General features: G+C 37.6%; 3 protein-coding genes across 3 annotated transcripts; 2 read left to right on the plus strand and 1 right to left on the minus strand.

Moving 5' to 3' along the window:
• Positions 1 to 614: 614 nt before the first annotated feature.
• On the plus strand, positions 615 to 5,351 carry LOC110801923 (tryptophan synthase beta chain 1). Its single transcript, XM_022007325.2, has 5 exons — positions 615 to 1,077; positions 2,379 to 2,735; positions 3,107 to 3,549; positions 3,675 to 3,769; positions 4,836 to 5,351. Exons 1-5 carry the CDS (start codon positions 715 to 717, stop codon positions 5,009 to 5,011), a joined length of 1,434 nt encoding a protein of 477 aa, XP_021863017.1. The 5' UTR covers positions 615 to 714; the 3' UTR covers positions 5,012 to 5,351.
• Positions 5,352 to 6,387: 1,036 nt separating this feature from the next.
• Positions 6,388 to 11,844, minus strand: LOC110801904 (glucose-6-phosphate/phosphate translocator 1, chloroplastic-like). The gene is made up of 5 exons (XM_022007310.2): positions 10,958 to 11,844; positions 10,088 to 10,313; positions 9,417 to 9,639; positions 9,010 to 9,223; positions 6,388 to 6,848 (listed from the first exon to the last, which is right to left on the minus strand). The coding sequence occupies exons 1-5, from the start codon at positions 11,465 to 11,467 to the stop codon at positions 6,837 to 6,839; spliced, it is 1,185 nt and encodes a 394-aa protein (XP_021863002.1). The 5' UTR covers positions 11,468 to 11,844; the 3' UTR covers positions 6,388 to 6,836.
• On the plus strand, positions 6,842 to 20,302 carry LOC130459590 (uncharacterized). Its single transcript, XM_056827052.1, has 2 exons — positions 6,842 to 7,145; positions 18,630 to 20,302. Exon 2 carries the CDS (start codon positions 19,193 to 19,195, stop codon positions 20,300 to 20,302), a length of 1,110 nt encoding a protein of 369 aa, XP_056683030.1. The 5' UTR covers positions 6,842 to 7,145; positions 18,630 to 19,192.
• Positions 20,303 to 25,640: the final 5,338 nt, after the last annotated feature.

A 25,640-nucleotide genomic window follows, 5' to 3' on the forward strand; every position in this document is an offset into this window, starting at 1 on the left:
ATCCAGTCCGATAAGTTTGGACTGGATTGGATTGGACTTTGGACTTTTCTCAATCCACTTACACCCCTAATGATGATATACGACAAATTGAGGATATGTTTGAGTAAATCCTACCTTTCTTATAAAAACGTGCAATGATCAATCTATTCTTGAATATAATAATATACTATTTTTTCATTCATCAGATTAATGATTGCACTATAACAGTGATTTAACTCACTATCTTAAGAAAACCTGGCGCGATAAAAAAACACTAGTATGTATGGGAAGCTGATACATACCCAGGGGGCAGGGGATATGTATGGCATCATACCCATGGGATATATGTAGCCTCTCCGATATGTATTACAGATTACTATGTGACTATGTGTATGTGTACGTCTGATATTGATTAGGAATTTCTCGCACAAAAAGTCTGATACAGAGTAAATTGTCAATACTCAGCAATCCAAAAAGATTTTGTTGGGAGGATTCTATAATTAATTAAATGACCAGATTAGGATATCAATGTGCGGGTAATATGATTCAACCACGAGTCTTGGATACCAACCACATATTCCAAATTTTCAATGGTCATTCGATAAAGTCGCATATAAAAGACAAGCATTTGTACATTTTAATTCCAGCCCTATTATTTTTAAAGAAAATAAATTCCTCTGTTTTTCCCTGTCTCTCTCTATCCCTTTCTCTCTCTAAAACAAAGTTGAAATTGTAATGGCCTTGGCATCAAGCACAGCAGCAACTCTTACTACCAGAACCTCGTCATCCCTCGCAAAACCCTACCAACCCACCACCACTACCACCGCCGCCTTCAATCTATCTCTTCAATCGCCGTCGAAATCCCTTAGAATCTCCCCAAATCGTCATTCAATTTGCTGTGTTATGGCCCCAGATATGGCTTCCAAGGCGGCGGCTTCGGTGGCGGAGGAGGAGAGAGATTTGAGCGTATTTCAACGGCCTGATTCTTTTGGAAGGTTTGGTAAATTTGGGGGCAAGTATGTGCCGGAAACCCTAATGTATGCCCTTTCTGAGCTTGAAACCGCATTCCGCTCTCTATCCAGCGATCATGATTTTCAGGTTTATATTCATTTTCTCTACTCCCTTTCAATGGCTATTTTTTTCGTGGATTTGATGGATTGGATACTATTGTTCAATTGTTTACTCAATGATACAGATGTACCAACACATTGCTGACGATTATTTTTGACAACAGTGTGCTGACGAATTGATATCGATTTTGTTTGATTTTTTTGTTCGAGTTTCTGATTTTATTTTTAAAATGGGAGGTGGGGAATTTTTATATGAGCTAATTATGTGATTGAATTATCTTTTAAACAAAATGATACCAGGTTCGAGAGAAAGAAGAATTGATGATGTGATAGGCATTGAATACGGAGTTATTGGGTGAATCAAATTTGAAAGCAATGGTTGATGTTCCTAACTTTATGTGGTTGATTTTAATTTTGGGATTATTGGGGTGACAATGACATGCATGTTGTTTTGATTGGGAACTGACATGAAATCATTTCGAAATGACTGGAAAGTCAGTTCAAGTCTTTTTAGGGTGTACTTCGGACTCATTAGCAAGTTTTGCTTTGATTGAATTGGGGAAGATAAATCTTTTCAAACTAAAACCCTCATTTCCCCTTATTTCAATAATTCTAGATGTAGAAGTGTACAACAACTTCTCATATTGTAATGAATTTAAAATCATATTGGCAAACTATAGATAATTAAGCAGTAACTGGAAATCAAATGTGCCTCTAAATGGACGGACTGGTTAAGCAATATACATCCTTGGGGTCAATTATTTTGAGCCCTAGATGTCTATTGCCCTATTTAGCCTCTTTTGGGTGTGTGTGTCTTGGGGAGGTTGGATTTTGGGGAAGGAGGTAACAACTAACGAGTGTTAAGTGGTGTTAATACCATAAGAGATATTCCGTAGTTCCGTTTTGGCTTTGTGGGTAGTTGACATTTTGAAGTGCAATCGAGGTGTTAATGCCATAAGAGATCTTCTGTAGTTCCTTTTTGGTTTTGTGGGTAGTTGGCATTTTGAAGTGCAATCGAGAATACTCTGCTTAGTTTCTTGCAAGTAAGAAGAGAATTGGAAGCTAAAGTCCCTAGTCACTATTGAGTAGGAAGAAACTTGCCTATGAGGCTAGAGGGAAGATGGTGAGGTTGTTGTATTTTGAGGAACACTATTCATCTTAGGCTTTGATATAGTTGATGTTGTTTCTGACACTTTGTATTAGTAGCCATGTAAAGTTATAGATTTTGATACAAACAAAGAACTCCATTTATACTTTTGGTTGACGGGTATGGCTCAAATTTATGTGTCAATGATGGCAGTTTGTTGATAAAGGTATTTTCTGTTGCAGAAAGAACTAGACGGGATACTGAGGGATTATGTGGGGAGAGAAACTCCTCTCTACTTCGCAGAACGCCTTACTGAGCATTACAAGCTTGCTAATGGTCAAGGGCCTGACATATACCTAAAGAGGGAAGATTTGAACCACACTGGTGCCCACAAAATCAATAATGCTGTTGGTCAAGCTTTGCTTGCCAAGAAATTAGGAAAGAAACGTATCATTGCTGAAACTGGAGCTGGTCAACATGGAGTTGCAACTGCTACCGTGTGTGCTAGGTTTGGCTTGCAGTGTATTATTTACATGGGAGCACAAGACATGGAAAGACAAGCTTTGAATGTTTTCCGTATGCGTCTTCTTGGTGCTGAGGTTTGTTTCAGTTTTTCCCTTGCCATCCTCTTGCTTTTCGGCATTGTTATTTTTATTAAATTAATCTGTAAACTTTTTTCTGCAATGGCTTGCAACATCTGTTATGTTTAATGTATGCTGGTTGTGCGATTTTCTATCCGATCTCTCGTCATATGCTAGGGTGTATGTGGCAAAATGAATTTTGGTTTATGGATTATTCAAATCTGACATAGTTGCCTTTGTACAAAGACTCAAAAGGGACTGTCAGTTTTTTTATGAGACTGTCATTAAACTTTTGGTACAAAGACTCAAAAGGGACTGTCAGTTTTTTTATGAAACTGTCATTAAACTGTTGTGAAGCTTTTTTTTCCTCCTAAATTATTGGTATATAGGTCAGAGCTGTCCATTCTGGCACAGCCACTCTGAAGGATGCTACATCTGAAGCGATAAGGGATTGGGTAACAAATGTGGAGACAACGCATTATATTTTGGGGTCTGTTGCTGGCCCGCATCCGTACCCCATGATGGTTAGAGACTTCCATGCAGTGATTGGTAAAGAAACTAGGAAACAGGCATTGGAGAAATGGGGTGGCAAGCCAGATGTGTTGGTTGCATGTGTTGGAGGAGGTTCTAATGCCATGGGACTCTTCCATGAGTTTGTTGAGGACAAAGATGTTAGGTTGATCGGTGTTGAGGCTGCCGGGTTTGGCTTAGATAGTGGCAAGCATGCAGCTACTTTGACTCTAGGGGAGGTTGGAGTGTTGCATGGAGCGATGAGCTATCTATTGCAGGATGATGATGGTCAGATTATAGAGCCTCACTCAATTAGTGCAGGGTATGTCATTTATTGATTATCCAAAAAGATTGGATGTAATTTTACCATATGTTTTGTCGTATTGGTTGTTATTGTTAAAATTACTCTTATTGTTATTTATGTTTGAAAAATATCCCAACAAACAGCTTGGACTACCCTGGAGTTGGTCCTGAGCATAGCTATCTGAAAGACTTGGGACGTGCTGAGTACTTCAGTGTTACTGATGAAGAGGCTTTGGAAGGTAATTTCTGAAAAATTGAAGATTATTGTCTGGATGTGCTTGTGTCCATGCTTCTCTGATCTGTGTTTTCAACTTTGACCCTTATGTTATATACTGCCTAAAGTTCTCTCCAGTTGTGATCAACCATCCTTCATTCCCCAAAATAGGAGCGGGTAAAGCTGACTTAGTTGTTCTTGTGAGTGCTAGTTTATCTTGTTGAATATATTAACAACGGTAATGTGGTCAAAGACATGACTTTCATAAGGTCTTTTGGTTTCACTTATGATTATAATTTTCTACAATTCTGTGCTCATCTTTGGTATGGAATCTCATGGTCAATTCAGTGATCAGAACTAACTCCTCTAATGAACTTTGATTACTTAGGGGTAAAGCTCGTACATTTGGACCTTCTCTGGCTCTGCATCAGTTATTCTTTGGGATTAATTCAGGGTCCATGTTTGCAAGGGAGTGGGAAGGGTGGGAAATGGGAGTGAGCTGTAAAGTGGCTCCGATTATCCTCGTTCTTTACTCATGGGGAAGATGAGTTTACATTGAAAATTGTGAGCGAGAATGATTGTCCCCCTGTTTTTCCATTAGGAACACTAATGTTCTTACAAAGGGCAGGCTAGATGCCTTTTTCTGCTTTCCATCTTTATTACTCCACCATTTTAATTGCCTGTTCCCTTTGCTGTCAAACCTGTACATATGGACATCTTTATTCCCATTTCCTTAAACCTAACAAATGGAACTGCATGCTATTTCTATATCCACCATTTTGCTCCCAGTCTTTTTGTCACATCAATCAATCATCATTATTGTAGTGAATTGAACAACAATATAGTTATCACTAGTGTAAAGGAGTTGACAGCTCTAATTCTTATCCAACGGATGATATCTGGGTATGGGTGTTGGTTTAGCTGTGTGTTGATTGCATAGTAAAAAATGTTAGGGATTTCAAGGCTTTTCTCTGCTCAACTTTAACGACTCAGTCGTAAACATTTTAGTTTACATTTTATGGTATTCTGCTACATCTGGCTGGCTATCTTAATTCTCTTCTTAGTCCTTACCGTGTTGATATTGCGGGCAGCGTTCAAGAGATTATCCCGACTAGAAGGCATTATCCCTGCTCTGGAGACGTCTCATGCACTGGCCTATCTGGAGCAGCTGTGTCCAACTCTCCCAAATGGCACTAAGGTGGTTCTCAATTGCAGTGGCAGAGGGGACAAGGATGTACATACAGCAATCAAGCATTTGAAGATGTGATATGTTGGGAAGATACTTGAGAGAAGGAATAAAGTTTGGTTTTGTGATTGTCTTTATCAAGTGTTGTTGTATGCGCAAAGAACATTCAAATTTGTTATTTGCAGCCGTCATTGTATGTGTGTCATAGACATAGTCGAAGCAGCAAGTATTTAGGATTGGGTGCATATCAAATCTACAAATCTGTATGTTATGTTCGATTTGTGGATTTGAATAGCTGTCTTTACTTAGTGTTGTATGCGCAAAGAACATTCAATTTTGGACTCACAAATGTACGATTACTGGTATATTGTATTGTAGATTACAATCTATATTTATATTATCAAAATATGTGTCCGTCAAACTCACAACTTTCCACTAACTATTTTGTTGCTCATCTTACTCCATATAGAACCGACCTATATAGTACGATAAATTTACAAAATAAGAGGTATTTTAGGCGAAGAAGAACCACCAAATTGATCTAGGCAATGAAAGATTAGTGTAGGTGTGGTCGTTAGCTATTCTTCCCAAGTGGAAATTGTTGGTATGAAAGATTCTGAAAGGAGGTTTAGCTGTTAAAAGCTAGTATGGTAAGCAGAGGTATATGGCCTCACAGCACTTACTCAATTTCTTAAACGGAAGCGTTGGCATGTTTTTACGGGTATGGAATGGGCTTTAGTGCAGGCTATTGATTCTGTTTCGATCTACACAAACTCTTCAAACTTGGTTCATAGAGTTTAGATGACCTCCACCACAAATTATTCAACAGGTTTGGACCATTGACTCTATTATGCCAAAGGGGAAAAGTTTCAATCAGTACCTTATACCTAAGGTAGACCGAGATCAAGTACAACATGCTCATGATATGACGCGTAAAGTAGCTACATTCTACAAATGCTATTAGTTTTGTTTCCATGCTCCACTTCCCCCTTAAATGCATTTTTAGTTTTGTTTAATTCATGCATGTCTAAGATTGACAAAAAAAATATATTTATAGTTTTGTTTAATTATGTATACTCTTATTTTCCTTTTTTTTTAATAAAAAACAAAACAAATAAAACCTATTTCAGAATTTAGTTTATCCTTAAAAAAAAAAAAATTCACTTTAAACATTTACCACACCGACCAAGGATTTATGCGGATGATGCTAGTTAGCCACCTAGTAAATCTGAAATAGAGGAACAAGTTTGAGTCTCTTATCCTTGACCTTTTAGCTCTGTAATTTAATCAGACAAGGGTAAAAATATTTTAAACTCCGTCGTACGTTAAGTAATTGAAGGACATCCCCTCAAAAAATAGTACAAAAAACAAAAAAAGACACCGTTGCGACTTACGAGCTGAACAAATTTATACTCAAAAGAGAGCTCCAAAAATTGAAACTATAACTACAAATCAGGTAACAAATTTATACTCGTGTAATTGAATTATTCATGTAGGATACACAATCGTCCCGGGACTCGAACAATTCACTTAATAACAAAACAAAATTAACTGTGAAAGCACACATAAATGACAAGTGAATTATAGTAATACTGGGCACTTTTGCACCAAAAGATAGACGAAGTTTTCAGGCTTGTCTTATTTGAAACTTGAAAGATCACTCATGAGCCACATAAAAACATAAAATTTTATCCGCTTTCGTCGTCTCCATGCTAAGGACGGTTCTGTATGATTATTATAAAAATCCTACTATTTTTATTATCTACACATAAACCAACCAGCCATGCCAATCCAGCCTTATCAAAATCCAGTGGCCATAAATCCTTCAAATTGAGCACCACCACCAAATAGCTTTGTTCTTGTAAACACACATAAGCTCTACATTCAACTCGGATTTCCCGATTCCTTACAGCTTAGCCTGCAGGAAGCGTTAAGGGTACATCATTAGTTATCATGGTTAGATATTAAGTGCCAATCATTAACTCCAAAATTCAAGTGCTTGTGTTTCAGAAAAAGATCTTCAAAAAATAGTCAATTAGCAGTTCAGAATTATGAAACAAGAAACCATCGCAAAGGCACGAGGAAGAAACCATATTAACATTTCTCAAGATATCAGAGACTCAAATGCAAGAAGTTATTGCTGCTTGCAGTTTCCATGCAATATGAATTGTTGGACTGCCATGATGTACAAGCAGTTGCTGCCTAGTTAACTCAGGTAACAAACCAAAACATTTTATGTTCTCCCATCATTCCTTTCCAGAAACAAAATTTTGAATTTGAGGGAAAATTTGACAAACCGTTATGGTGTTTTTCCCACAAATCCTTCCCAACTAAAATTTGATTTTTATGTTACCCAAATTAACTACTTGAGTCATGATGGCATCACACTTCACAAGGCCACACACAGTAATTATACTATATACTATACTGCTCTCATCATTTAATCAACTGATGCAAGCACAAGTTGACCACCCCGTAATTAACTGAATTAATTCTATAAAAAGCTAAAAGTACCCCGTATGAAGCATAAAAAAAACTAAAAGTTTTCTGTATGAAGCAACATATGACTCCTATATGCACAGAATGAAGTACTAAAGTGTCATGTAAAAACAATGACTCTTATATGCAGAGAATGAAGTACTAATCAAAGAGAGCAAGAAAACACTTTAAAATTTGGGCCAAGTTGAATCGAAATTCAAAATACAAAATTGTAATATTTGAAATCCAAATCCTCTGTTTGGTGATTATATAAGGAGTTCAAATATAGACTACTAAAAAAAGTTCACAAGTAATAATCGTTTAACCTTCAAGACCTTCTCTTACTAACAACCATAGAGGAAATTCCAGAAAACCAGTAGTTGGTTAATGAGGAGGAATTCGAAAATTCGTTTATGCATAAGCTCCGTTCGTGACGAGAGCTTGCCTGTTCTAAATTTCTTCAATGCATATAAGATATATACCAAATGTACAACAACATGGAGATTAGTTTCAAATAGCATAATGTCAATTGTAAAGAAAAGTGGGTGGGTTCAAATTTTGGGTTTAGAAGAGAAAAGAGGAGTAGTGTGTATGAGGCTTTAGACCAAGTTCAAAATCGTAGTTTTTGATGCTTGTCTAAACAACGAATTTGTGCTAAATTTAGATTTTATATTAAAATTTAACTCTCAAAACCAACATAAAGAAAATCACATAACTTGGCCGTTGTTTCATTCTTACCTAACTATGGAAGTACCTACTATCACCTTCTCTATTTCCGGATTTTGGAATAGATTTTGGATTACTAAGGAGTTTATGTATAGGGAAGAGCAAATATTTTTACTTTTTAGTTGTGGGCACATCTGATCTTCCTATAGTTCGATCACTATCATCAGAGAGTCACGGTCAATCCATAAGTCTCCCACAAGGCATGCGTTTTAGCATCTGTTTTGGAATACGCACAAATTCCTACCAAACACCACCATTGACAACAACATAATAATGAGTCGATTGATAGACCAAACTAGCTCCAAATGAGCTTAAACTTAGGGTTCTCCATATTTTAGACCAATGAAAACAATGGTTAAGACCTTTCCCAGACAAGGCCGAATTTTGTTTTAAGATGGTGCACTATATAGAGGTTAATTCCTTCTGGAAGCTTCCAGGGATCTCCGGAGCACTCTTATACATAGCTTGATAACTTGGTGCTAGACTTGTGTAAAATATTCTAGACTAATAATTAACTAAAAGAGTTGTTTTGAAAAGTCAATAAAGGAGGTGGGACGTTCTAGCCTTTTAGCAAGGATGCCTATAAATAGATAACTCCCCTTCATTTATATCATCCAAGCAATGTAAACATTCGCTCAACAAGAGGCTCTAAGTATTCACGCTTTAATCACGCCCCCAACCTCTTTTGATTATTACTTCTATTTAATTTTAAAAAACTGTTTTTTTTTTGGCAGTAGAATAGTTAAAATAGCACAATGTTGAGATGTATTTCTTTACATTTTTATAATCAGCATGTCAAAAAGACAACTTGGTAAAGTCACAAAATAAAATATAAAAAACAAAGATCATTCTTATCAAGATTACAAACAACATACCTGAGAATACAAGAAGGTCCCGAGGATTGCAATGGCAGCTCCAAGTGCATTTACTGGCTGAACAGGAGTTCGGAAAATAATGATGGAGGACACAATGACAGATATACGTTTCATTGTGTTCCCTACGCTAAACGTCAAAGGAGAGATCTCATCTAGTGACATGTATGACACTTGGTTATAGAGGTGATAAAATACACTCTGGGCGACTACCCACCTACAACAAATAATGACGTTAACATTTCATTATTAGTAACAACACTAACAAAAAAAACCAATGTAGTAATAAAAATTTAGTACAAGGTCATTACGTAAAAGTTGAAGACATCCAAATAGAAACGGACATCCAAATAGAAATCACACGGACACAAGGGAAAGTTTAACTAATGACTAGATGGTAAACCAATTACCAAATAAAGTTGGGTCCAATTTGAGAAACTGCCTTTTCCCATCCAACTGCCCACATCTTGGGACCCTCCACAGCGAGTGCAAATGGGGTGAGAAGTGCGAGAGACAGAATTGATAAACAAGCATAGTAGTTCATCCCACTAACCGACTTCCCTTTCATGCCTTTCTTTGAAAATATGTTGCGGAAAACAAACGCCAAATTTGATATCATCGCGCCCATAAAACCTAAATAGAACAAACACATACCAAATTTAACATTGAGAAAACAATATAATAAACATTAACGTTTTACGTTACTAGTGTAAGATCTTCTTTTCAAAGAGTTTGTTAAGTTTTTTTTTTTTTTAAAATGTGCAAACATTACATTGTATTGTATTTGTATTCTAGAGGCGGAGGTGTAAATTGAATAACTTAAATGTTTTAAAAAAAGAAAATGAATAACTTAAAAGTTTAAAAAAAACGTTAATGACTTAAATTGGTATGAACAACTCAAGACCCAGTAACTCAAACAAAGGTTCCACCCTCACATAGTCATATACACCCTCACATAGTCATATACACCGACTTGCCATATAAACATCGAACAATTCAAGTTGGCCAAAAGAAAATAGAAAAATAAATATGAAGCAAATTTTGACCCCATAGGCAAAATATTATTTTCTGCTTCCCTTACCAATCATGTTGAAGTTAAGCTCGGTGACAGCTGCAAGCGCACAACCTCCAATGATGGGAACTAGTGACAAGTACACTCCTGATGGAAATGACTCGCCCAACAAGAATCTTGAGACTAACACACTGAAAGCAGGTTCAGCACTCTTAATAATGTGTGTAAATGAAACAGCAACCTTTGACATGCTGACGGTGGCGGCTACATGCCCAATTGTATGTGCCACGGCAACCTACCAAAATTGTATATTGAGAGACAACAAAAACAATTAAACTGGGGACCAAACAGAAACACTAAGACTGATAGCAACCGGTATCAAAGAAACCAAACTAGGTTGTTCAACCAATAAGAAGACAAAATCAACTCAGATTTTTTCTTCATTAAACAGCCATCAAACTCCAAATTACACAAGAACATTTCAACATTATCAGACAAATCATTCAACACTTTACGATAACTATGTTTTTACATTAACAACCAACTCCATACACAAGAAAAACATGTTGAGAGCTGAAACACCCTAACTCAACTTAACCTGCTACAAACACACAATTAGAAAAATTCAAAGGTATTTCATCCTAAAACTACACCTAATTGGATTATATTAGCAAACTAAAACACACACACACACAAAAAAAAAAAACTAAATTTTGCATACCCCACCCAGTAATCCAGTGCCTACCGGTCTTCGACTAATCCAGATTCGAGCCGGGACACAAAACAACACAATTACGGTGCTATAAGGCCTATAACCACAAAACTAATTCAGGTTCTAAATAACATAGTACAATTAATCCAAAAAACTACAACTTTTTACTTACCAATTCAAATAATTGAAAAAATGCAGTAAAAATAATCAAAAAAGTTACAACTTACAGGGAGAAGGGCTTTCCAGAAATCAATATCAGTAGAAGGAGCCTCAGCAACCCTAGTTCCCCAAGATACCAACATGATCAAAGAGCCCATAGCAAGGGACAAAGTTGAGGTTAGCCAAGGGTAAGGGAAGGCATTCAAAACCTTCTTGTTGTAAATATTGAACACAACATTCAAAGCCCACCATGTTGCAAAGTAAATTCCAATTTTAACCTTCCTTGCAGCTTCACCAGGAACCTCTACTACTCCATCATCAATGGGTTCAGACCGATCTGCCTCATATGCTTCACACTTGATCACAGATTTTCTGTCTTTTAAAAACCCATTACCAAAACCCAAACCTTTAACCTCAAATTTTGAAATTTGAAGGGGTTTTTGGATCAAAAGATCGGATTTTCGACAAATTTTTGGGGAAAAATTGACAAATTGGGGTGTGGGTAATTGAGATTTTAACCTCAATACATAGGGATTTGTGAAAGAAATGGTGGTTTGCTTCACACTAGTTATCATCATCTCTTACAAAATCAAATTTCCTTTTTTATATCAAAGATCAAAACTTTTATCTCTTCTGATATCAAAAATCAAAAGTTTTATTGATCAATTACACAAAAGCAACCAAATTCGAATTTGGTGGCTGAGGAAAAGGAGAAGAGCTCTTGTGGTTATGGTAGGTACTGAATTATTATTCGGTAGGTGACGATAATATATAGAAAAAGTGAAGATTAAATAGAAGTATGAGAAATAATTACGGGAATTTTATGGTAAAAAAGTTGGGGTTTTAAGGGTTGACAAAGAAATTAGTGGCAAAGTTTTAGAGAGAGAGAGAGTGTTTAGATCTAAAGCTAATTTTGTGAGCTTAGACTTGAATTAAAAACACAATAGAGGTTAGAGAAGAATTAGGTGGCAAAGAGGCGGGTGGTGTTGGGAGTTGTACTGAAATATTTAATTTAATGAGAGTGATGGATAGTTCAGTTGGTTAGAGATTCCATCCCGGTTCCAGGTGATCCTGGGATCGATTCTCATCACCGCCCTTGTGGCTCATTCGCACCAAAAAAAAATATTTAATTTAATTCTTGTAAATTTATTTATAACTTTTAAAAAGTTTAATTAAATTGATTGAAATTTAGAAGGAATAGTTGGTGTTAAGAAGAGATTAGAAGTTTAACAAAAAGAAACACTATAGTAGGGAATGAATATTAATCAAAATATTAAAGAGGCTGTTCTTGACCGGAAGGGGCAAAAGTCACCACTTTAATAGTGGACCTTAAAGGAGAGCATCAAAATCTGATTCAAGTAGCCATAGATGTAATTTGCATTCTGAATTCCATCCCAGCTCGATCCAAATTCAGAAAGAAAATCCAACTTTGAGTTGGAGTTGATGTCGAGACTCTAATTACGAAACTAATAGTCAACTACTCATGTACAACATATATAGAGTACTCAATTTAACTAGTACGAGTATACAAGTAAGTTATGAGTGTACGCATGTGATCAAATCTACTCGTTAAACATTAGGCAAAAGGTGAACTATTTATTTATTTGTTTAGTGAAAAAGAAAAGGTGAAGTATTGTGTTATGAATCTAACATTTTAATCAAGTCGGTCTCGATACAGTGGTTGCTTATTGTGTCTCTTAACCAATAGGTTGGAAGTTCAAAATTCAACCTTTGGGAATGCATGAAACAGTTTATTGGTCAGCCTTTACCCTTAATTGGAGCACGGGGGATGAGAGGGTACTACTGTCGACGATGGACACTTTGATTATACACCAAACAAAGAAATGAATCTAACTGTTATAAATGAAGGACCTTTTAGGCTTGAATGTTGATTTGTATGACAATTTGATGTTTGAATAATGAGAAGAAATAATTAAAGAAATTAAAAACACACACAAAGATTTAAGGTGGTTCACTCTTCAATGAGCTACGTCCACCATGGGGGAGGGTTTGGAGCTTGTATTACTCTTCAATGGAGAAAGGATTACAAAGAGGAATTCTCAAAGGTGAAGAAGAGAGAATTCTTAGATCTAGGGTTTCAACCTCACTTGTGTTTCTCTCTCTTAATACTGAAAATCTCATTACATTTGGTATTTATAGTGTTAGACATCAAACCAATCTAAGGGACAAGAAAAGGCCACGTCGATTGAACCTTTCGGAGAAGAAAACAGTTTACCCGCAGAGTTCGGTCGAACCTTTAAAGGGTTCGGCCGAACCAAGGTCAGGTTCGGCCGAACTTACCCAAAGTTCGGGCGAACCTCCAAAATCAAAGCTACTGTCTTCAGGTTCGGCCGAACCACCTAAGAGTTCGGCCGAACTTCCCCTGCTGCATGACAGCTTCTCGTAAAACAGTCATAACTCCCTCATTTCTCATCCAAAATGAGCTTATGACCAGGCGTTGGAAAGCTATTGAGCCAAGCTTTCACCTCCAACTTGAATCAACTCAATCTAATGAGTAGATCATGAGATATGTCCATTTGAAGTCAGACCTTCCACTATAACACCCTAACATCATTCAAGGAAGATTCGAGGCACACATAACAATTCTCCACCTTGACTTGAATCCTCCACACTTCCTCATAATGTAATACCAAACTATACTCCAAACACACTCCCAACAAGCCCTTATGGGCTTACATCGACCATGGAGAAAGACCAACTAAGTCCACACACAAAGTGAACTTAGTTGTCGGCAAAGGCTTTGTCAACATGTCGGCGGGATTCTCCTCGGTACCAATCTTCTTCAAGAGCAATTCTTTATTAGCTATCACATCTCGAACAAAGTTGTACTTGATGTCAATGTGCTTGGTTCTCTTGTAGAATGTGTTTTGATTCTTAGCCAAATGTATGGCACTTTGACTATCACAAAACACGGACACCAAGCTTGAACATGGACTAAACTCTCCCACAAGACCCTTGAGCCACTTTGCTTCTTTGAATGCTTCGGTAATGGCCATAAACTCGGCCTCCGTAGTTGAAAGAGCTACAACATCTTGTAGCTTTGATTGCCAACTCACGGCCGTACCACCCAAAGTAAAGACATAGCCGGAAGTAGATTTCCGGTCATCCAAATCACCTCCATAATCCGAATCACAAAAGCCTTCAAGTCCGTTTGCATTTCTACCAAACTCAAGGCAAACGTTTGAGGTACCCTTCAAGTACCTCAACAACCACTTCACGGCTTCCCAATGGACCTTTCCCGGTCTTGACATATACCGACTAACCATACTCACCGCATGAGCTATATCCGGTCTTGAACACACCATGGCATACATCACACTTCCAACCGCACTAGTGTATGGAATGTGAGTCATGGAATTTTCTTCTTCCTTGGATTGAGGACTAAGCTCCTTTGAGAGCTTAAAGTGAGAACTCAATGGAGTGGAAACGGTTTTTGCATGCACCATGGAGAAGCGCTCAAGCACCTTCTCAATGTATCTCTTTTGACTAAGATACAAAACACCCGCATTCCTATCACGAATAATCTCCATACCAAGAATCTTCTTGGCTTCACCAAGATCTTTCATATCAAACTCACTTGCCAACAACTTTTTCAAGTTGTCAATCTCAATCATATTCTTGCAAGCCACCAACATATCATCTACATATAAGAGTAAGTAGATGAAGGAACCACTCACAAGTTCTTTGTAATAGACACAACTATCATAAGAGCTCCTTGTGAAATCATGTGCCAACATGAACGAATCAAATCGTTTATACCATTGCCTTGGAGATTGCTTCAAGCCATACAAGAACTTTAAAAGATGACACACATGATTTTCCTTCCCTTGCACCTCAAAACCTTCCGGTTGCTTCATGTAGATCTCCTCCTCCAAATCCCCATGGAGGAATGCGGTCTTCACATCAAGTTGGTGTAACTCCAAGTCTTCCATAGCTACCAAGGCAAGCAACACCCTTATGGATGAGTGTTTCACAATCGGAGAAAATACTTCATGAAAGTCAATGCCTTCAATTTGTGTGAAACCTCTTGCAACAACTCTTGCCTTGTAGACGGGACCGCCCGATTCCGATGTACCTTCCTTCTTCTTGTACACCCACTTGCACCCAACAATTCTTTTGCCTTTCGGTGCAATGCATAAGCTCCAAGTATTGTTCTTGTGCAAGGACTCCATTTCTTGCTCCATGGCCATCAACCACTTGCCGGCATCATTTAGAGACATAGCTTCCTTGAATGAACAAGGATCATCATTATCGGTCTCCACTTGACTTGCAACGGAGAGAGCATATTGGACATAATCACACTCCTCAATGTATCTACTTGGAGGCTTGATTGGTCTCTTTGCTCTTTCTTCGGCAATAGATTTCTTTTGAGCTTGTGGTGTCGCTTCACGAGGTCTCCTTGATGAGGGACCATCTTCATGTGAATGCTCATCTAGCTCCACCTCCTCCTCGGTATCATGGTGTGAACCTACATCATTGCAAATAGAAAGCTCCTTTCCCGGAGTGATCATACAATTTTCATCAAAAACAATATCTCTAGAAGTTATGACTCTTCTATATTGGTTACACCATACTCTATAACCTTTAACTCCTAAACCATAGCCAACAAAAATACATTTTTTAGCTCTAGGTTCAATTTTACCATCACTAACATGAATATAAGCCGGACAACCAAATACTCTCAAACTAGAATAATCAACGGGTTTTCCGTACCATACCTCAAGAGGTGACTTGAAGTCAAGAGCCGAGTGAGGAGAGCGATTCACCAAGTAACAAGCCGTTGAAACGGCTTCCGCCCAAAAAGATTTCCCCAAATTTGCTTGTGAAAGCATACATCTAGCCCTCTCTAAGAGAGTTCTATTCATTCGCTCCGCAACCCCATTTTGTTGAGGTCTACCCGCACAAGTTCGATGCCGCACAATGCCATGCTTGAGACAATACTTCAAGAACTTCTTCTCTACAAACTCTAGACCATTATCGGTCCTCAAGGTTTTGATCTTTTTCTCGGTCTTCTTTTCAATCATGGTCTTCCAATCAAGGAACACATCAAAGACATCATCTTTATGCTTTATAAAGAACACCTAAACCTTCCTAGAGAAGTCATCAATTATAGTGAGCAAATAATTACAACCACCAATCGAAGGAACTCTAGAGGGACCCCACAAATCCGAATGGATGTATTCAAGTATCCCTTTGGTGTTGTGTACGGCGGGTTTGAAGCTAACCCTCTTGTGTTTACCAAACACACAGTGCTCACAAAAGCCAAGGCTTCCAAGCTTCAAGCTTCCAAAACAACCTTGCTTGCTAAGCTCCGACATACCATGCTCCCCCATATGGCCAAGTCTCAAATTCCATAACTTGGTTTCACTATCACTCATAGTACCCGTGGAAACATTTGCCGAGCCTACCATGGTGGATCCTTGCAATGAGTACAAGCTACCCACTTTGGCACCCTTCATCAACACAAGAGCACCTTTCACAACCTTCATTACTCCACCTTCCGCTATGCACTTACAACCGTTAGTGTCAAGAGTGCCAAGAGAAATCAAATTCTTCTTTAGCTCCGGAACATGACGAACTTTAGTTAAGGTTCTCACAATACCATCAAACATTTTGATGGCTACCGTCCCAATTCCAATCACCTTGCACGTTGCATTGTTTCCCATGGTGACATTACCTCCATTATACTCCTCATAAGAGCTAAAGAGATCCTTGTTGGGGGTCATATGAAACGAGCAACCCGAATCCAAAATCCATTCATCCTTACCCTTGTTTCTTCCATGAGTGGCAACCAATGCACCACTATCACTATCGGTATCAACATAGCTAGCCTCGGCGGTAGCATGAGGTTCTTTGCCCTTTCCGGACTTACCATCACCTCCCGATTGTTTCTTTTGCCACTTCCAACATTCCTAATTAATGTGGCCTTTAATGTGACAATAATTGCAAGACTTGTTACGGTTAGGATTCGGTTTCTTTGACTTGGACCGACCCCTATTCTTCCCCCCATTACCACCATTACTAGTAGAAGTCTTCTCATGATTTCTACTCCTCACAAACAAACCATCATTGGAGTTATTTGATGATTTAGAAATTAATTGATTATCAATTAAGTCCCTTTGGGTCAAAGCATCTCTAACATCATCAATACTCAAATCATCTCTACCATACAAGATAGTTTCACGAAAATGTTTATAGGATGGTGGTAATGAACATAACAAGTAAATTGCAAGATCCTCATCATCTAAAACAACATCAATATTTTGAAGATCAATAACAATCGAAAAGAACTCATCTAAATGAGACTTAAGAGAATTACCTTCCTCAAGCCGAAGATCATAGAGTCTACTCTTGAGTAGTAGACGGTTGGTGACACTTTTAGCCATATAAAGAGCCTCCAACTTCGACCATAGATCATTGGCGGTTTCCTCCTTGGCAACTTCCCTCAATACTTCATTCGAGAGGCAAAGTTGTATAGCCGACAAAGCCTTCAAATCAATCTCCTCCCACTTCTCTTCCGTAATGGTAGTGGGTTTCTTATCCTTCCCTTCAAGAGCCTTGTGCACACCATTTTGTATCAAAATAGTTTTCATTTTCAATTGCCAAAGGCCAAAGTTAATTGACCTATCAAACTTCTCAATATCTAACTTCATTGTCGACATGAGTATTCAATACTCCCCAAGAAATCAAACAAACAACCCAAACACAACCTTAGCTCTTGATACCAATTGTTATAAATGAAGGACCTTTTAGGCTTGAATGTTGATTTGTATGACAATTTGATGTTTGAATAATGAGAAGAAATAATTAAAGAAATTAAAAACACACACAAAGATTTAAGGTGGTTCACTCTTCAATGAGCTACATCCACCATGGGGGAGGGTTTGGAGCTTGTATTACTCTTCAATGGAGAAAGGATTACAAAGAGGAATTCTCAAAGGTGAAGAAGAGAGAATTCTTAGATCTAGGGTTTCAACCTCACTTGTGTTTCTCTCTCTTAATACTGAAAATCACATTACATTTGGTATTTATAGTGTTAGACATCAAACCAATCTAAGGGACAAGAAAAAGCCACGTCGATTGAACCTTTCGGAGAAGAAAACAGTTTACCCGCAGAGTTCGGTCGAACCTTTAAAGGGTTCGGCCGAACCAAGGTCAGGTTCGGCCGAACTTACCCAAAGTTCGGGCGTACCTCCAAAATCAAAGCTACTGTCTTCAGGTTCGGCCGAACCACCTAAGAGTTCGGCCGAACTTCCAGCAGGTTCGGCCGAACCTCCAGCAGGATCGGCCGAACTTCCCCTGCTGCATGACAGCTTCTCGTAAAACAGTCATAACTCCCTCATTTCTCATCCAAAATGAGCTTATGACCAGGCGTTGGAAAGATATTGAGCCAAGCTTTCACCTCCAACTTGAATCAACTCAATCTAATGAGTAGATCATGAGATATGTCCATTTGAAGTCAGACCTTCCACTATAACACCCTAACATCATTCAAGGAAGATTCGAGGCACACATGACACTAACAGTTTTAACACATGACACAAACTTTGATGTTTTATTGGTTCGATCTTGTAATATACTCCTATAATATATACCAAATAATTTATTTCTTCCTAAATTGGTTGCACATTCCACGAATTCCACCTATTTCCATTATATGTAAAGTCTTCTGGGGCCTAGTCAAATTTGTTTCGCTAATATTAGTTGTGTATTTCGCAGATCTTGTCCGGTGGTGTGTTAAGGCACAAATGATAATACACTAAGTCAATGATTGCAAAATGTTGACTTTAGTCAGTTAGTTAGTTAAGAGTTTGTTAGCTGTTATAACAAACTTGATGACATGGCATTGTATTGTATAAATTCGATATTGCATTGTATAAGTACTGATAAGCTGATTGTGATCAGTTATCAAATAACAAAATAAAATCCTAATTCCTATCTTTCTCTCTCTGATTCTTCGTACTCTCATTCTTCTCTCTTCTTCTTCTTTTCTCTTATCTTCTATTCTTTCCTTCTTCTTAGTTCTTCTTGACTTGATCAGCAAGAAATTGATCAAAGATATTGATCAAAGCAGTCACACTTAAGGTGACTGCAACATTGGTATCAGAGCAACTATTGACATCAAACAATCTTTGATGATCTCAGATAAGACCTTGGGAAATCAATTCTGAAAAAAAAATAAAAATAAAGAGATTTTCGCATTAGCAATTAGAAATTGATCAATTTGGTTGAAATTGATTGTTGAGCAATTCCTTAAACTGGCGCCTGCAACTCGAAAAGTGATGGAGGATCACTTGAAGCAGCTTGAGGAAAGATTACATGAGCAGTCTGTAAGGGTGGAAACACAATCTGCACAGATTCTGGATCAATCAAGAAAGATTGATGACATGCTAGCTGTGATGATGGAAATGAAGAATCAATGGAAGGATTCAACTCCTACAGGTTCTAGGAGTGGAGGTAATCATGAAACTAATTCATTACAGAAATCTTTAGGATATAATCCAAAGTTGTCATTTCCTAAATTTGATGGTACTAATTGCAGAATCTGGATTAGAAAATGTAGCAAGTACTTTAACTTGTGTAAAATTGCTGATGATCAAAAGGTTGATTTAGCTTCTTTAAACATGACTCATAAGGCTGAGAGTTGGGTTAGTAGTTATTTGTCTGCTAGAGGACATGTGGAATGGCATGAATTTTGTCTTGACTTGGCTGCTAGATTTAAAGATACTAGGGGTACCAATTCTGTAGAAAAGTTTAATAAGTTGACACAAACTGATTCAATTGAGACATATCTGGATGAGTTTGAAGATTTGAAATCTGGTGTACTGCAAACCCATCACAATTTGCCTGAAGAGTTCATATTAGATAGCTTTATTGGGGGTCTTGATCCAGTAGTGAAACCCTTTGTGAAAGCTTTCAAACCTAATACTATAGCTGAGGCTGTGGAGTTTGCAAGATTACAGGAAGAACAGAATTTAGCTTTAAACCAAAAACCAGCCAAAACACATTCATACTCACAAAATTACAAAGCCATACAAGCTGTCCCTTTGAATGTCAGTAAACCAGCCTTGTTACCCACTCCATCTACAAAACCTATCCCACTACCCATCACTAAGTTTCACAATAGACCAAACAGAAATTTTAGACATGTACCTGCTGATGTGAGGGCTGAGAAAATAGCAAAAGTCCTTTGTTACTACTGTGATCAGCATTATGATAGGAATCATAAATGTCAATTCAAGGAACCACGACTATTTACTGTGGAGATTGCTGGCAGTAGTGAGGATAAAGCAGATAGCAATAGTGATCTAGAAGCTGAAACAGATGAAGATGAGGATGTGAATGAACCAGTTCTGTCACTGAATGCACTATCAGGAAACCAAAACTTTTAAACCATGAGAGTAAAGGGATTAAAGGGGTCTAGAGTGTTTCATATCTTAGTGGATTCAGGAAGCACTCACAACTTTCTGGATTTGAATTTAGCTAGAAAAATGGGGTGTTCCATTGAGAGCATTCCAGCTCAGCATGTTACAGTAGCTGATGGCAATCATCTCAAATGTCAACATGTTTGTAAAGGGTTTAGTTGGGAGATGCAAGGAAAATTGTTTGTGACTGATGTCATGTTGATTGATTTAGGAGGTTGTGATATGGTCTTAGGTGTCAAGTGGTTGGCTACACTTGGACCAATATGTTGGGATTTTAAGGAGTTGAAAATGGTGTTTGATCAAGAAGGTGATCATTTTATTCTAAAAGGAGTACATCCACAGAAAGTCAGGTTGCTTGAAGGGCCACCTACAGAGAAACTTATAGAGAATGCAGTCCAATTGTGTTTGCTACAGGTTAGGGATATCTCATTAAATGAAGTGAAATTGGATAATGCCTTGTTAACACCTGTGTCAAGTGAGCTGCAGTCACTGAAAGACAGATACAAAGATATCTTTGCTGATCCTGAGTTGTTACCACCTCATAGGGGTGTATTTGACCATACCATACCACTTGAACCAAATGCAAGACCAGTGAATATTAGACCATATAGGTATCCACTCAAACAAAGGGATATTATTGAGCAATTGGTGCAAGAAATGCTGGACAGAGGTATAATACAGAATAGTGCTAGCCCTTTTGCATCCCCTGTGGTTTTGGTTGGGAAAAAAGATGGTACATGGAGGCTTTGTGTGGATTACAGGGAGTTGAATAGCAAGACCATTAAGAATAAATTCCCTATCCCTATTATTGATGAGTTAATTGATGAACTAGCAGGTGCTACTGTGTTTAGCAAGCTTGACTTAAGAGCTGGTTATCATCAAATCAGGGTACATGATGATGATGTACACAAAACAGCTTTTAAAACTCATGCTGGTCACTTTGAGTTTCTGGTCATGCCATTTGGCCTTACAAATGCTCCAGCATCTTTTCAAGGATGGATGTACAGTGTGTTTAAACCACTCTTGAGAAAGAGTGTATTGGTGTTCTTTGATGATATATTGGTGTACAGCAAGACTATAGAGGATCATTGGCAACACCTAGGTCAGGTGTTTGAACTCATGAGACACAATATGATGTTTGCTAAAGCTAGTAAATGCAGCTTTGCTATGGAAAGGGTGGAATATTTAGGACATTATATTTCAGCTAAGGGAGTTGAAACTGATCCACAGAAAATTTCTGCAGTGTAAAGTTGGCCTGTTCCATCAAATGTTAAGGAGTTAAGAAGTTTTTTGGGCTTAACAGGCTATTACAGAAAATTTGTGCAGAATTATTCTCTTATATGTAAGCCTTTGACTGAGTTGCTTAAAAAGGGGACATTTCAGTGGAGTGATCAAGCACAACAAGCTTTTGTTCTTCTCAAAAAAGCTCTTATTTCTTCTCCAGTTTTAGCAGTTCCTAACTTCTCTAAAGTCTTTGTTGTGGAAACAGATGCTTCATGTAAGGGTATTGGGGCTGTTTTGATGCAAGAAAATCACCCTTTGGCTTATATCAGTAGAACATTGGGTTCCAAATGGCAAAAGCTCTCTGTGTATGAGAAGGAACTGCTGGCAATTGTTTTTGCAGTTCAGAAGTGGGAGCAATATTTGATGAGCACACATTTCATAATTAAAACAGACCAAAAAAGTTTGAAATGGCTTTTACAACAGAAAGTCTCAACTCCTTTCCAACAGTTTTGGCTTTCAAAGTTAGTGGGGTTTGATTATGAAATTCAGTACAAAAGTGGAAAAGAGAATGTAGCTACAGATGCATTATCTAGGGTCCAAGATTCTTCTATTCTGTGTATGGCAATTTCAGTGGTTTCTTCTGACTTAACTGAACTAATAAAGGCCAGTTATTCATTGGATGCCAGCCTGCTAACTACACTCACACAGCTGCAGCAACCTGGTGCACTTGCAGTGGATAATTTTACCTTGGTTGATGGGTTATTAAGAAGAAAACATAAACTGGTAGTTGGACCTGATGCTAACTTAAGATCTAGAATCATTATTTGGTTGCACTCAGAACCTGAGAGTGGACACTCTGGCAGAGATCTCACAGTGAGAAGGGTTAAGAACTTGTTCTACTGGAAAGGGTTGACAAAAGATGTGAGGCAATTTGTAAAATCTTGTAAAGTTTGTCAAGCAGCAAAGTATGACACTGCTGCATATCCAGGGTTGCTTCAACCTTTACCTATTCCAGAAGCAGTGTGGGTTGACATTTCCATGGATTTTATCATTGGATTTCCTAAATCAGGAGGCAAAGAAGTTATCTTTGTTGTAGTGGACAGGTTAAGCAAGTACAGCCATTTCATGTCTCTTTCTCACCCTTTTACTGCAATCCAAGTGGCTCAATCTTACCTAGATCATGTGTTCAAATTGCATGGTTGGCCAAGAACTATTGTGAGTGACAGAGATGCTATTTTCCTCAGTCAATTCTGGCAAGGTTTGTTTAGCTTACATGGCACTACATTTTTGCTCTCTTCTTCCTATCATCCAGAGACAGATGGCCAAACTGAGGTGATCAATAGGTGCTTGGAAACCTATCTAAGATGTATGTGTGCTGACAGTCCTAAAGACTGGAATGCTTGGCTACCATTAGCTGAATGGTGGTATAATACCCATTTCCACTCAGCCACTCAACTCACACCTTATGAAGTGGTGTATGGACAACCACCCCCCTTACACTTGCCTTATTTACCAGGAGATTCTGCTAATTGGGAGGTGGACAGGAGCATGGAAAGGAGAGAATCTATGGTTTCTCTGCTGAAGTTTCATCTTTTAAGAGCACAGGATAGGATGAAGTTACAAGCTGACAAACACAGAAGTGACAGAGTGTTTTCAGTTGGGGATTGGGTGTGGCTTAAGCTGCAACCCTACAGACAAACTTCAATCCAGCGCATGGGTAATCAGAAATTGTCTCACAAGTTTTATGGTCAATTTCAGATCATTGCAGTGGTGGGAAAAGTGGCTTACAAGCTTCAGTTACCAAGTGATGCGAAAATTCACAATGTCTTTCATGTTTCTCAATTGAAAGCTTTCCATGGTACTTTGCCTATTGCAACTCATATTCCTAACTGGTTCCAAGGTCAAGATCTTCGAGCTAAAAGTCAACCTTTGGCTGTTTTAGACAGTAGGGTGGTCAATAAGCAAGGACAAGATCAGCTGCAATATTTGGTGAAATGGATAGACAGTCCTGTACATGAAACCACATGGGAAATAGCTTCTGAATTTGTGCTTCAGTTTCCTGATTTTCGACTACCTTGAACTTGGGACAAGTTCTTTTTCAAAGGGGGAAGAAATGTTAAGGCACAAATGATAATACACTAAGTCAATGATTGCAAAATGTTGACTTTAGTCAGTTAGTTAGTTAAGAGTTTGTTAGCTGTTATAACAAACTTGATGACATGGCATTGTATTGTATAAATTCGATATTGCATTGTATAAGTACTGATAAGCTGATTGTGATCAGTTATCAAATAACAAAATAAAATCCTAATTCCTATCTTTCTCTCTCTGATTCTTCGTACTCTCATTCTTCTCTCTTCTTCTTCTTTTCTCTTATCTTCTATTCTTTCCTTCTTAGTTCTTCTTGACTTGATCAGCAAGAAATTTATCAAAGATATTGACAAAGCAGTCACCTTAAGAGGTGACTGCAACATGGTCTTATTTTAAAGTTAACAATCCTTGACACATACACCAAACCAAATCGACTAGAAATTACTAAAGTGATACTTGAACTTGACACGGCAAGACACGAGTCAACCAAAAGCTAATCTGATTTTATAAATTTGTCATATGATACGTCGTCAACCTACTTTTTACACAACTATTGATATATTTGTTGACCTATTCGAAATCAACCCAAAATCAAACTTATTCGAAATCAATACGAAACTAAGCACGGACAAAAACCAACCAGTTTGTCCGCGTTGCCAACTCTATCTGAAAAGGCATTGTGTACGGGCGTACCTATGCCACAATTAGGACTAGGTAATGTGAACTTGTTGGGCAAATCTAATAATATGTACGGAGTACGACAATATATTAATCTGGCATGGTTGTCTTACGTAAACAAATAATCAGCATTAGCTATCAGCCTATCACTCTATCAGAGACAAGGAGCATATGTTTTATGCCTTAGATTCTTCTTTATGCTCTTACTATTCCGTATCCTTGAATAAATAAAAACATAATAGTGTACACAATTATATACTCTCTCCGTCCCGGAATACTCGCAACGGTTTGACTGGACACATTTGTCGATGCACAACTTTGAACATCAATATCTTCAATTATATATTATAAAAACTTAAAAAATATTAATATTTTGAAAATATATATTAAGATGAAGGCAACAATATATTATACACTAACACTTATTTTCATATACTATAAATAAAATAGGGTCAAAGTGAATTATGTGAATAGTGCAAAGAGTCAAACCGTTGCGATTATTCCGGGACGGAGGGAGTATGTTGATATGTGCCTCTCATCATCATTATTAATCAACCTAGCAAGCAGTGGCGGTGCTAGTAAGGGTTCAGTGGGTTCAACTGAACCCTTACTAGCTAAAATAAATCTGGCAGGTTCTTTAAGCAAACGGTCAAGTAATTTTTAACTCTGTAAATGACACAAAGAAAAGTGGCGCTGCAGTGGTTTTGGCGTTACTAACCTAACCAGACGTCAGGGGATCGATTCCCTTCCTTTCCCTTTTTTCGGCTTCTCCTCTATTTTTTTTTTTTTTTTGGTTTTCTAAAACAGTAAACCCACTTCTCTAATAGGCAGAGCAAAACCCTAAATCCACAACTCCTAAATAAACTCTACCCATAATTTCCTTGCTTTGTAATTATTTTTTGCAAATTTATTTACTTGAAAATTTGAAATATTTAATCAAAATTGTTTGAACAACAGATGAATTTGTGAATAAAATGTTCAATGTTAATTACTCTCCTAGATAACTTGGATTTGGTTTAGAGTATGATTTATCGCTTTACAATTTAGGAAGTTAGGGTTTGAACTTTAAATATTTTGTTATAATTGCTAAATTGAAATCTATGTGAAGAACAAGTTGCGGAACAAGATGGGTGATCAACTCTTGAATGATAGTTTAGTAACATTTATCAAGAAAGATTTTTTTAAAACTAGTTTAGGATGATGTAATAGATCGCTTTCAAAATATGAAAATTCTTCGAGTTCAATTGTAATTTTTTTAATGTTAATGTGATAGAACATGTGCCCCACGAATTATTAGTTGTAATTTGGATTT

This window comes from Spinacia oleracea, chromosome 4 (assembly GCF_020520425.1).
Source record: "Spinacia oleracea cultivar Varoflay chromosome 4, BTI_SOV_V1, whole genome shotgun sequence".
Lineage (NCBI taxonomy): Eukaryota > Viridiplantae > Streptophyta > Magnoliopsida > Caryophyllales > Amaranthaceae > Spinacia > Spinacia oleracea.